General features: G+C 35.9%; 1 protein-coding gene across 1 annotated transcript in view; it reads right to left on the bottom strand.

The window, feature by feature from the left end:
- LOC145981772 (putative gustatory receptor 28b) overlaps nucleotides 1-14,964 on the bottom strand; it is a 202,617-nt gene that overhangs the window by 81,276 nt on the left and 106,377 nt on the right. Inside the window, exon 3 of the mRNA XM_083115188.1 lies at nucleotides 10,524-10,592. Within this exon, the coding sequence (XP_082971314.1) occupies nucleotides 10,524-10,592 (69 nt within the window). The remainder of the gene's footprint in view (nucleotides 1-10,523; nucleotides 10,593-14,964) is intronic.

The raw sequence follows: 14,964 nt of genomic DNA, 5'->3' as shown, positions 1-14,964 counted from the left end.
AATTATATATATTGTAAATGTAATAATTTTAAATGTTGTTGTAATGAGGTGGCTCCTAGCAAATTTTGAAACTCAGTCTGTGGGAAATGTTTCGATTTCTTCCTGAACGATATCATTTACACCAGTTATATGGGCGTCCGGAAGGGGGGCAAGGGGGGGCTGTGGCCCCCCTCTGGAAAACGAAAGCCAACCAAAAATTACATATTTCACACATATAATTTAATTTCAGACACAACAACGTGTGTTAATTATTACACAAACATGATAAATTCAAATTTAAGCAATGTTTTTTGAGGGATGAACACTATTATTAGGGAAAATATACCATGTTGCCCCCCTGGAAAAAAATACCTTCCTTGCCCCTCCCTGGAAAAAATCCTGCGGACGTCCATGACCAGTTACACATGTAATAGACACTTATCAAGTAATTGTAGAAAGGGAAATTATGCATAATGACCTTCGTAATGGAAGTCAAAGGTGTGACATAAATAATAAAAATGATAATAAAAAAAAATAAACATGAAAAATAAACTGTCCTTGCTCTCCAGTTTTGGCATCTTGCCCCCTAGTTTTGGAACCCAATCGCCGCCACAGTGTATAATTGTAGGACAATATGAATAACAATCCACGCGATTATATTACAATAAAAGAAAAATGAAAGAAATCTCAATGTACAGATGATATTGGTGACTGCATGTAATAGGAAAATAACATTGACATTCCAGTATTATCATTGTGAATTTTCTACCTTACTATTACGTTCAAAATATTACAAATTAGGCCTACTGCTGAATAATACTACTAATAATAATAAATATTATGGTGGTATATATGGTGGTTTCATCCTTCGAACACTACATTTAATAGACAAAACTGTGTGTTATAAATAGTATGTGTTCTTGAATGACATTATAGGTACTTTCTCCTCACTCTTCCAGATCATTGTTGCCGTGTCAACCTATCTAGTCATTCTCATACAATTCCAACAGAGTGAAAAGGAATCGGAATGTGTTCCAGCGCCGATTGGAACACTTAATCAGTTGTTCAGTGGATCAACAACAACAACCGAGGGTGTCGAGAACACTACAATAATATCATACCTGTGATGTACTGTAGATACGGTGCAATGGTAAATTTATTATCATAGGTCTAACTTGGAGTGGGAACGTCCCCCACCAAAATTTTCAGGTTTATGAAAGTTTACAAATTAATGGCACTTTTGTTAACATCCTGGAATCTGAGTAACAAGTAATTGTTATGATCTTTTAAATGTAAGAGTTATTGATCAAAATAGTCCTGGATGATATTTTTATGGCCTTGAAAACCTTTTGATTCTGCTTCCCCCTTACATTAGGCCCCAAATTATACGTATTATTATTATTATTATTATTTTTATTATTATTATTGTGTTAATGATGACTTACTGTTAGACACTATGTACAGATAATAAGAGGCTCCAGGACCTCCAATTTATTATATATATATATATATATATATCCTCATTCACTCATGTGACTCAGCTTGTTATTATTAATTTTTGTTTGCAGTTTGACTTATACTTGAATGATTCACTTTACAACGCTTATAGCTATGCGGAGTATACCTTTCTATTGTCCTATAGAGTGCTTGAAGTGAGGGAAGATGGCAAAATGTTTGCAAAACATCCTCAAACATTCTCACTGTCACCATGTCAAACAATAGGAGTATCCCCCAAGCTAATATTTACCACTTCAAGCGCTGGTCCTATGCACAGTAAAAGTCTAATGTTCATAAGCAGAGTAGTTTAGATGTTTCTAAGCCATACTTGGTACGAGGCCTATTATTTTTATTAATTTAAGCACAATAGAAAACCTATTTTGACGATGTTTTTGTCGATATTATACTATTGCAAATCTGTGATTTTTCATCTCATACTTCGTACGAGTGGTACGAGGCCTATTGTTTTTATTAATTTAAGCACAATGGAAAACCTATTTTGATGATGTTTTTGTTGATTTTATACTATTGAAAATCTGTGTTTTTTCATCTCGTACTTCGTACGAATGTCATAATTTCTTACGAGTTAAAGTACGTAACACCTACACCCACGCACGTCTACACCCATGCACACCTACACCTATTTACTTTCTGTCCACTTCCGGTCTACTTCCGGTCTGTGAGTTTTTTTTCAGCTTTTTTTTTTAAGTATACACCCACGCACACCCACACAAATTTACTTCTGGTCTACTTGGCTGGATTATGACGTAATGCGATGACGTGGTATTTTCTGATTGGTTGGATTATGACGTAATGCGATGACGTGTTGTTTTCTGATTGGCTCACTGTTTCTGATGTTTTCAACGCGGTCCGCGCTTAGGTTACTTAAATGCGAAAGCATTACAGGTCAGTCAGTATCGTAAGAGTATTTGAAGAGTGCGGACGTGTTGTTGCCGTGCTGCTCATAATTTCTTTCATTAAAAGTTAAGTATTCAATTTATTTTAAAAGCTACATAGCTCATAGTAATTTCGATCAGCTTGCGTTTTGATAGATCGGACGTTACTTGTTGTCTCTGGATATTCTGTATAAATAACATAGCTGAAAATTTTATCGTAATAGCTACAATTATTTTATTTTGAAAGTGATTCAAGTTGTTTTTTACACAGATTGAATTTTGACTTGATTGTGTGTTTTGTATTTTTCCCCTGAGAAAATTAGTAGTCAGATAGGGGTACGAGCAAACACCCCCCCCCCAAACCTAACAATTTCATAGTGAGCTCTCTTAGTGTAATTTAACTGAAAATCATGATTTTAGCTGATTTTCCAAGTGTAAAAACTGAAAATTTGTTTTACGCAAGAGCTTAAATTCCAATTTTATTCTATAAAAATTCTTTTATAGTTGCAGAAGTTCCAACAACACAGTTCTACTACACTTGCCTGGCGCTGGGATGCACCTGCACTCCACCATCTGTCTAAAAGTGTAGCTAACTAGACGGGGCTAATAATTTCTTAATTGCAATTATTTTTCCAAAGAAACTTCTGCAACACAGAAATGTTGGCAAGAATTCTCATGTAACCTAGTTGTTTTTACTCAGACAAATCAATAGTCTTGCATTCCAAACATTCCTCGAGTGTGCGTGCTTGTGTGTAGATGTGACGTCGACCTGTTAAGAATGTCACGTCAATAATACTAGCTTGGGAATGTCATGACCTTCTTTTTACTCTATAAAAGAAAAGAGAGAGGGGCATGTAACTTACTTGGCTAAGAGGAATTTCCTGAGAATTCTTTCCATTCTAAATATTCCTGTGTGTATGTGTGTGTGTGAATGTATGTGTGTAGAGATTGATGCGCTTATGTATGTGTGTAAACATTTAGGCATTGACCCGTTAAGAATGTTACATCGATAATACTGTCTCGCGAATGTTATGCCCTTCTCTTTACAGCTATGTGTGGGCATTAACCTGTTAAGAATGTCACATCAATAATACTAGCTCAGGAACGTCATGCCCTACCCCCTTTCTTTATAGGAGGTTATGTGAATGTGCTGATTGGTTGACTAAGGGAATTTCCCGATCAGTAAATTGAGGTTATAAATATAAAGATTTTGCTAATGTGGAATAATGCAAAATCTCAGTTCTTGATTCCCTCAGGGATTCGAATCCTGTTTAGGTTAAACATCATAAAAATTTCACAGCAAGAATTCTCATATGGACTGAGGATTTTTTTTAACAGACTTAATAATGAGTTATAACCTGTGTTGTGCGGACACTATAAACTGTATACAAAATATGCAGTCTCTAGAATGAGATAGACGAGGCTTATGAAATTCGACCTATACAGGTGTACAATTTGGCAATGAATGGATGTTTCTTTTTATTAAGCATAGCTTAATTTAATATCAGGCAACAATGTTAGAAAGTGTGTGCATGGCCACAAGAATACAATTTAAAATCACTAATGTGATATGAACTCCCTTCATTTGTGTGTATTTGAATATGACAGTGAGATACTTTGAATAATTGAGGAGAACAATCACAAATAAGCTTGATACAGTATTGGGAGGGGTCACGAGTTCAAACTTCAGACGATATCTGTTAATCTGCTAAGGCCCAGGGTGTACGGATATCATCACGAAAATTTGTAAAAAAGAAGAGGCAATTTTGGCTAATGGCAACGATGAGGATGAATAATCATAATTATGATGAAATTGATGTGTGGCACTTAGAAAACAAAACTTCAAAGTGTATTGCACCAACAGCTACAATTGTCCCCCCTACCCCGCACACAAGGCAGTTAACAGAGGTGTACTTTTGTTGGTTTACGATTTGGTTTGATTTGCTGTTTTAAGTCCACTTAATGCACAGTAAGACTAATCGGGACTGGACCTACAGTTTAAAGTGGGATCCGAACCACTTGTGCCTCCACCGGGTATCGAACCCGGGACCCCTTGATTACAAGGCAATGACGCTACCACTACGCCATGGTGAGGCCCCCTTGTTGGTTTACGACTCTGAGGGCTTAAGTTACTATGTTCACCTATAGCTGTACATATTAAAAAAAGAAATGACCTGAGCAATAAAATATAACAATACCGATTCTGGCCTTTTGTCGGATGACGTAGTGGTAACGTTGTTGCAATCACACTTCTGATGGTGTATAAACTTAAATGTTTTGCATAACATGAAATACTGTTAATGGAAATGTTTTGTTTCTAATATTCTATATAGAAAGCAGATAACAAGAAAAATAAGAAAATAAATGTTGCACGCAGATACGAAGCTTCAACATAAACACATATATGATCAGACGGGATGTCAACGATGCGTTTATAACTAACATGGGCTTATTCAAAATTCAAATAGTGCAGTGGAAAACAACTAACTAACTAACTCTCTAGACTTCTTAAACCCGAAGAGAGCTAATACAAGCACAAGTGTAAATAATTAAATAAGTTGCAAGGTGTTGAGACATGGTTCGAATCTTTTGATCTAGGTATGGATGCAGACAGACACTAAGTTTTTGTGTGTGGACACAATTGATAATGGAAAGACTCTCTTCAACACAATAACATAGTGGTAATGTTGGTCTTGCTTTGTTCCCATCGATAACATAGTGGTTACACGAAAGAAAGAAATAAAAAAATAAAATCACTGTCTCCTATTAAGAAATACTTCTCGAAATTATTCAACTACTTTTTTTCTCTTCCTATCTTCGTAACTAAAAAAATGTTTTGCCAAACGTTTGGATGACTATGAAAATATTGAAACATATGACGTAATAATAAAATGTTGTTGCATTGTAATCAAATGAATTCGTTGAATATGTAGAATATGGTAGGATATATCTTAAAATTTTAGAAGCTATTTGTTATGGTATTCTCTTTCCTCTCTCTCTCTCTCTCTACTCTTTCTTAAATTCTCATCCTCATAGTTAAAATTAATACAAGAGAAAATATATATTTTGTGTTGACATGGGAAACATGCAATAAAAATGCATGATTAATAGTTAACGTCAAAAGCTGAATAAACAGTGAGGGTGATACATGCAAGTTTCTAGGCATGTGATTTGCACAGAATTAAATACAAAATGAGAGATGGAAGACTTTTGTTGCTAAACCTTCGGGTTTAAGAAGGCAAGAGAATTAGTTGGTTAATACGGAGCTAATTAGAAACTGCCATCCTCGAGGCTTCATAATGCAAGCCTCGCCTTCTACAAGTTTATTTTCGACATTATCCTTGCTCTTGTTATGCTTTTCACAGATTACATCAAAAGCTGTGACATGCGATTTTTTGGCTCTTCTACTTACAATACAGACACTTATGTTTTTTTTTACATTGCAACGATGAGGATAGTTAGTATTATATGGCTTTTGGTGAGTCTCAGACCTCTAGGAAAAATAAACTTCTGTAGGATTGTTTTGTGTAGTAGTGAGACATGCTAGCACCGTAAATTGAACAGCACATAACTTAGATTTTATTGAAAAGTAAGCGGAAGCCGTGTTGGAAGCAGTTTGAAGACTGAAATGGCTATGCAAGGACACTTATTATAATGTTAATATTTTAGTATAATGTCTTGAGAATTCCTTCTCGATAATGTTTGGTATTTAATTTAATCTATTGTTGTGATATTGTCACACAGCAACAACGTACCCTTACTTATTTCTTTCAAAGATCTCCACTCCATCACGAATCACAATAACAATTATAATAAAATAATAATAGTAACAAGAAAAGTTATTGGGTGGGTTCTGGTCCCATGAGCCCATATAAGCCAATAACAAAAAATAACAAGAAAGGAATTATCAGTAAAACAAGCGTTGAAACTGGAATTTTACTTTAAGTCTAAAGTATATAATTACTGACGTTTAATACACTAAAAATGGAACTTGTAATAATTTAAAGCACATCTACTGCAATACTCCACAAACTGTTAAGGCAGCAGAGAAAGTGGCTCAGATATATCTGAGCTGTATTCTAGAGGTGTTTCTGTAGTTTCTATTTTCAATTGTTGATTGCTTGAAGACTGAAACTGGATCAAGATGACAAGGTATGTCGTCACTGAAGCTAAAACCTACGAGAAAAGACAAACCATCAAATGGTCCACAAGAAGATATCGGTATATCTACAATACTGATATGTAAAGTTCACTAACTATACATTACACTAAGGTGGAATACCTTTACATTATATAGATGTTATCGAAATTCAGGAATTTCTAGGTGACATAGATGAGAGTTCTTGAAAAATGCCCGACCCTGTGGCCGAGTGGTTAGCACATCGCGCTACGACGCCAAGGGTCCCGGGTTCGAATCCCGGTCGGGCTTGGTTGTTTGTGAATGTCCATTCATCAATTTCATCATTTCATCACTCATCCCCATCTTCGCAAATTAGCCAAGAGGCACAAAACGCGAAGTAAAATAAACTAAATCAATCAATCAATCAAGTTCTTGAAAACATTTTCACTCTTCTAGGGTGTCAATATTTCAAATTAAGGTTTTTCCAAACATAAGTCATACCATGTTAACACACATAAGAAAAATGAACTATTTATTGTAGGATAAAACTATCAAAATCTCACTGTTCTTAAGAAAAATCAAAGATCTCCACGTGACATCATTCCGAAGGGACCCACGCATATGGAGCCCCATAAATAATTATTAGATTTTAATTAGGGCTGATCCGATACCACTTGAAACCGATGCCAATTCACACCAATAGCGATGCTTGAAAATTGCAATACTTAAAATTTGTTCAAAATATTGGTCAAATTGGTGTGTAAATATTCTTCTCTAATTTTATGTATCAATTTACCAAGACATTTGCTTTAGAGTATTTAAAAATTACATCCCAATATTAAAATATATATTATGTAATCACAAAATATAGTTTTTCGTGGAAAATCGATGCAAAATAAAAATAAATTTTGAATACAACGGCATCGGTATCGGCTCAGCCCTAATTTTAATAAAAAAAACACTGAACGCATGCATAAGTACAAGAGACAATTTTAATCTTCAAAACGTCTTCTTTCTAATACTAAATTGTGGATTGCAATGTATAAGTACAAGAGAAAATTGTAATCTTCAAAACGTCTTCTTTCTAATAAATTGTGGATTGGTATGTATAAGTACAAGAGAAAATTTTAATCTTCAAAACGTCTTCTTTCTAATAAATTGTGGATTGGTATGAGAGCATAAGAGAAAAATTAATCTACACAAATTCTTCACTCTAATAAATTGTGGATTGGCATGTATAAGTACAAGAGAAAATTTTAATCTTCAAAACGTCTTCTTTCTAATAATTTGTGGATTGGCATGTATAAGTACAAGAGAAAATTTTAATCTTCAAAACGTCTTCTATCTAATTAATTGTGGATTGTGGATTGGCATGCATAAGTAGAAGAGAAAATTTTAATCTTCAACATCTTTTGATTTGCGGATAGCCTATCATAATTGATTGATTTCTCTGATTTTGCTTTCTCTTTTCTGCCTCTTTTGTCTAGTTGCGAAGATGACAGATGATATGATGAAATTGATGAAGGGACACTCAGAAGGAACACCCATGCCCAGACCAAGATTCGAACCTGGCATCGTAGCACGGTATGCTAACCACTTCGCCACTATTAGTCCTTGCTTTTCTACACCAAGTGTTCATATACTTTTCTAGTTAAGGAATATCGAGTTCGATTCCCAGTGAGCGCACAAAACAACGCAGATAATACTTTCAACTGTATATGAAGTCTACATTTTCCTGTGCATAAAGTAAACTTCACTAAAAAAAACAAATCCTCATGTATTTCTCGAACACAGAGAATGACCATTAAATACAAGTTGTTATAATATTAAACACACATTTAAGATTAGTGTTCACAGTGTACTCACTGAGTGAATCAGGGACAAATTTATTGGAAACAGTCCACAGGCTGTGAATTCAGCTTTCTTGTGTAAAAGCTGCGATGCAAAAAACTGAAGCTGGAAACAAAACGGAGAATCTGTTAAGTTCTAATTAATGGGTGCACATTATTAAGTGAAGGATAAGTACACTAAAGGCTACCATAACTCCTGACTAGACCTAAATGTTAGACGGTGCAATGCGATATACACTATCTGATTTGTATCAGCTTGTCTGATTTTGAAGTCCTTTCATATAAACAGACTACTGTATCTGATGGATATATTAGTTTCTTATTGATAATTATCAATTACACTGTTTTACACTTATGTGAAAACACGTTTTTCTGAAGGAATTTGTTATGGGAAATTCAAATCCGTAATTTGAATTTCGCTATCAGTGACAGTTTTTTAGTTATAAGGAAATTAGTCTCACTTTAGTCAGATTCAACGTTCGTGATAAATGCAGGGAATTGTCATATGAGCAGTTAGCAACATCTGCTTCTGAGCTTCTGTTTCATGTGTTGGCAGTTCTGTTACTAAGCTACATGATGTACCTGCAAGTTATTGTCAAAATACTAAGCATTGAGTTTGCAGCTTTTGTTTAAGTTGATATACTTTGCCTGTCGAAATCAACCACGTAGCTTCTGGTACGTCTGTGGAGTGGAGAGTTGGCCTTTGCAAGGCAGAAGAAGAGGATTCGATCTATCATGAAGAAGTACTACAAACATTACCTTGGAATCGAACAATATAATCTCCACCACAGCACAAACGTTACTAAATTTAGGCAAACGTGCCTATTTTGAAACTGATCACCTACTGACTGATCGCAACGACGATAGTGGTTTAATGAACGTTCATATGTTCTTCTGATGTCACAAATAAACCTGTGAGATATTAGAAGATAACTAACTCTCTAGCTTCTTAAGCACAAAGGCTTATGGCTGCAGTAACACAAGCCTTCCATCTGTCCCTATCCTAAGCAAGATCTATCCAATATTTTCCATCCTTATCGATTTCCTTTAGGTCCAGAGATATTAGAAGAAATCCATGGAATATAACGAGCATAAGTCGACTTCAAGATAGTTGCAATGATATTGGGAATTCAACATGGCTACACAAAGTATACCTGCTTCCTTTGCAAGTGGTATATCCGTGACAGAAGAACCACTACACAAAAGGAATTGGTGTCAACGAAATTGACAAGTGGGAGAAAAATTATTTAAGTGTAATCAAACAAATTGCCTTGTCTTTCACCAGCAAAGCGAAAGAGAGGTACTTTGTCGGACCTCAAATTAGAGAACTTCAGCAAATCCAGAGTTTGAAGCATTTCTAACAGACAAAGGAAAAAAAGAGCATGGATATAATGTTATATGCAATATGAATTGCAAAAATTGTATTATATTTCTTGAAAATAAGTATTATATAACAATTCTGTGTGCGAATATTGTGTCACATGTCACATTTATAACTTTTAAACATAATATACTAGGTTTCGAGAAAGGATGATTAAATAATTCCATGAGTTCACTCAGTATTCACCTTAAATTACAAGAATTTTAGATAAAATTAAAATCATGATTACTCGTAAACTATCCCTGACAGAGAAAATCTAAATACAGATTTTAAATCAGCGGAAAATTTGCAATAGCAAACACAACTTTTCCCTCCAGAAAAAATTAAAAAGTTTATTTTGTAGAACAGTGTTATTTAAAATTGATTATTGTCTAGCTAGAGCTATGTTTTATAGAGCGAATGCGTTTGTAGTTATCAAAAAATGAAGCAATTTCCTAAATTTACTTCTTAATTTTAACATCCTAGGAGAAAAATTTATTGAACACAATATGTATCAACTGACAAAAAATATGCATTTTGACCTCAATAACACATTAGAGTACATAAAATGCTAACAATGTGCCTTTGGTGCATCAAAATGCTTTAAAGCTAATTTTATCAGCTGCTGTTCCGTTTATCTACTTCTTGGATCAATCGCGACAATGAGGATGAATGACAAAAGGATTATGGAATAATAACGGAGAAGACTTGAAGCTATTGTTAAGTGTTACATACTCATATGGGATTGCCAAATATATAAACTTCAAATAATCAGAAAATTATATTTTCTTTCAATCTAGTTGAATAACTAGGCTACTTACTTCTTCCTTGATGTCCTGGGTAGTATCTCTCTTCATGAGCCTGTGCACCAGTACCCCGGTCCTTTCTGCCTGAAACAACAAAAGAAATTACATATTACAACTCGGATATGCAGCGGTTGAATTCATGGATTTTCTTTATTGGTATACGGAAGGCAAATTCTCTGATGGAATTCTACCTTAGATATACAACAACAAGACACGTCGAAATTGCAGGATTAATTTGGTCCATTCCTGTTTCTCTTCAATTCTCGTCTTGATTTTACGAGCGATCACGAAAACGACATTTATCCTGCATTTAGGCAACCTGGAGGCATAGATGCCTGGTTACCACTGGTATCTGTTTCTTCATTCTTATGAGAGCACTATACTGCAAGAAGAAACTTAGGCGGGGTGAAGTCAGAGGATTTTACCGAAATTCAATCTTTGTTTGCTTTCAAGTCCACTTTATGCACAGTAACTAATCGAGACTTGGCCTAGAGTTTAAAATGGATCCGAACCACTTGTGCCTTCACCGGGTATCGAACCCGGGACTCCTTGATGACAAGGCAACCCCATCGAAAAGGTCGTACCGAAATTTGAAACCAGACCGAGACACTGTGTTTGATAATCTCATTTCGCTTCGAAAGTTCGGTGACTTGTTTGAAAAATTGACCCAAACCTTATTTTATTTGGTGTGCGACTTCTCAGACATACCAAGCGGACATCTACCAGATTTTGCACATAAGTCATATATTTTGTTGACAGAAATTAAAAAATCAACCCGTTTGGGGCAAGTGCGAGCCTAGCTGCGTGGTTAAAATTACACTTTCTCGAGGGCTCGTAGCGTTGAAACGAAGTGTGAAACACAGAAAGCTTAATAATTTTTATTTTCGCGATGGCACGTTACATATGTTACTCATCCTATACGTACACTTGGAGTCTCGAGAGGAGAACGGGACAGGCATTTACATTTATACGTATGTGGGAGTGTATAGATAGATATATAGATATGGGTGGGTGCATGTACGTATTTATGTATGTAAAATATGAGTGTCTGGTATGTTGTGTGAATGCAATACGTGGGATATTACTAAATCTTTATTAATATATATGTGCACTAGCAACAAACGTTGACAGTGAAAACTGTTGGAATACCAATATTCAGAAATAATGAACATACGCACCTCGGTTGTTGTCAAAGAACAGACAGTTGCTATCGCTGTTAACCTCCCAATGTACACAAGCAACCACACGACACTCAAAGCTATGATCTGCTGGTCGTCCAGTGGGTGGAGTTTGATGATGACGTAGAATGCATAGAAGAGGTAACATAATGTTAGGCAGAATATTTCCGTCATGAGACAGAAGCGTTACATTTGTTGCAGCATTATATGGGCTACTACCTCGCATAGCTCGTCGTGTATACCTCTGAGCTGTTGCAGTTTGGTATGCACTTCTGCATCAACTGCATCGACAGTAAAAATGGGAGATGTTGGTAGATGTTTCCTATAAAATACTCCATTTCTACGTTGCCTGTTCTTAGACACTCTCAGCAGGTTCGATATGTTTAATTTCGACAACTGCAAATTGATTTTGGAGAAGCAATTTTTAGTTACCAGTAATACATTGATGAACAGAAGCTCGAACAACATGGTTTGGAGGTTGAAGACATAGTAGCATACCAAGCTGATACACATACCTACAGTATGAGAGTCAGAAATATAAGCAATGTACTCAAGTACACTTAACAAAAGAGTGAAACAAATCACAAACACTGCTTGCCATACGATGCGATGGGCATGATCCTTGCACCATTTGTGTTTTAAACACAGCTCCTTTCCTCGGCTGAACAACGTGTCAAAAATGGAAGAAAGTTCTTGCGAATAACAAAGCGAAAACACCAATGTACCAGACGCTGATAACAAGACTGAAAGATAGTTGACCGAGACCACCACTGCAGCAATAATGGATTCTGAATGCGATATTTGTGTCTCGTCTGAAATGTCTGTAGACGTTCTTACTATGTTATGAACTACAGGAGAAGCAAGACATACAAAGAGAAGTAAGGCGTACAATTTACCAAATCTTGAGGCAGAATAACGAAAACGCTTATCGATCCTAACCCTGTTCAAAGGAAGAATTCCTGATACTTTGAACAAATAAAATATGAAAACGAAATAACGAGATTCAAAATCATTCTTCTGGAGTTTGTATGCAGACATGTTGAAATCCTTGCAATTGTCTTGCCTGCACAAGTTCAATGTTGATTAACCTGTAAGCTGTTATCATGCAGAACTATCGCAAGTCTTCTGTAACTCAAATGATGTCTTACTTGAATGATCGTTTCGTTATTAAATAAAACATGGCAGTTGTTGTGGAACAAGGACATGGTAAAAAAAACTTGCCACTCTTTCATCTTTATTAATGGAACGTAATGTTTTTTCGTATTCATGATGTATTATTTCTGACAAGGAATGAAAAATGCTACGTCATATCAAGGAAATCGATGTATCACATTATCGGCAGCATTTTTTTTTTAATGTGGCAGTTTGTCAGCGAAGTGAATAATGAACTCTCTCTTCCTTTTTACAATGTAAGCAATTAAAGGCATTGTTATTCTTGAAAATCTATAGTGAGACATCAACCATACTTAACCAATGACATGGTAAACTAGCATAAATCAACTTGTTTGTCAATAACTGTTAGTTTGAATATTTGACAGGGTATGTTGATTGATTGATTTCCTTTGGTTTACTTCGCTTTTATTCTAATTTTGTCTGATCGCGAAGATATAATCCAGTCCCTGGCCATAACACGCGCAGAAATGTTGAGGTGAACGAGTTCTCTCTTTTGATCCTTTTAGGGCATGCCTAAAGAAAGGAAAACATCTTGGGCCGACATTGGCATACCGGGGCCAAGTTTTCTAGGGCCCCATAAATTTAAGATGGCCGCCGCTTCACCATGCACCAACAAATGAAATCGATCGTAACTCCTCTAAAATTGGATTTTGACAATTTTGCATAGAGACATATTATCTTCAGAATTGAAAACGGAACAAAAATAATAATATTCTTACAGTGTTCTTCATATCTTGCACTGATATGAAGATATATCCAGTGAAAGAATTCCCTACCCTTTTCTGCAAGGATTCTAAGCAATACATATTTTACACTTTACTTGACATACAGGCATATAAATGGCAAACAATTACTGCCTGTGATACTTTGTTGAAGCCTACTATTGTGGACGTTATACATTAAAGATGACTGCCTCTCAAGATATTAACAAAGAAACTCGACCATGTCTCCTTATCTCCTTCAGAAGTCATTTTCACCATTTATAGGTTCGGTGGGTTTTTGAATGAAGGGAAGACATGTGTATAGAGGATGCCTTTATTTTGAGGCATGCAATCATAAGTATAATACTATATTCCTTTCCCGGATTCTCTGGAGTAAGATAACGCGAACGCGTTCTGTGCGCATGTTGAAGGGTGTGCGCCTCGTCCAATGAACGCGCGGAGGGGAGGGGCATCCACGGGAGGGGGCGACTCGACTGCTCATTCGCGGTTCAGTAGTTCCGTAGTAAACATGTCAGCTCGCAAGTCTAGGGGAACTCTGCATTCAGGAGAGCGCCTCATAGTGTTGAATGTGTTCGAGAACAACTTGTTTAAAACACATGGCTTTGGTTTTTTACAAATGTTCAAAACAAAGTGTTTGAAACATGTTTTTCAGACTTGTTTAAAACACATTTTGATACATGATGTTTCATAGTTTGTGGTTATTTGCATGTTTTTTGAAAATGTATGTTTAAATTTGTTTTAATTTTTTTTCTGTTCTTCGTAGCATCAAAAGACAAATAAACGTGCAATATTATTTGTTATTTGTGTAAAACAATACACTGGCCATTGTTAAGAATAAAAGAAGAAATTGGCAGGAGAAAGCCTTTTGCTTTATGGCAGTTACACCGCGCAGCACTTCGTTGCTTTCATCCCGCACCCTTCCCCACCTAGTCTAGCCCCGCCCACAAGCTTTCCCCTCTGCGCGTCGCTACTCCAGAGAATCCGGAAAAGCAGTTTAGGTATTTTGCTGGACAATGTGTCAAGAGAAGGTACATGGCGTCGGGAATACAATATGGCCGCCACGGAAGTTCTAAGCATAAAATACTGTCCATATCCAGATTTAGAGTTTGTTTATCAGATTTTTCCAGATGTATTATCTGTTAGTAAATAGCAAGTGGAATTATATTATTATAATTTTGTAACTACGTAGTTCACAACCTCCTCCCGTGTCACATTGCAGAACGCAAGACAAACTGCCGGAAACTGTACAAAAGACACTTGACGGGGTAAAAATGAAAGTTAGTTCTCACATTGGATGAGGCCCAGTGGCGTACGCAAGGGGGGGGTTGCGGGGTTTAAACCCCCCCCTTGAGCTTGTGAAATATTATGAAAAATGCTGTGGAA

Source organism: Lepisma saccharinum, chromosome 30, assembly GCF_977018435.1.
Source record: "Lepisma saccharinum chromosome 30, izLepSacc3.1, whole genome shotgun sequence".
Lineage (NCBI taxonomy): Eukaryota > Metazoa > Arthropoda > Insecta > Zygentoma > Lepismatidae > Lepisma > Lepisma saccharinum.
This window is presented reverse-complemented; position numbering and strand designations above follow the sequence as displayed.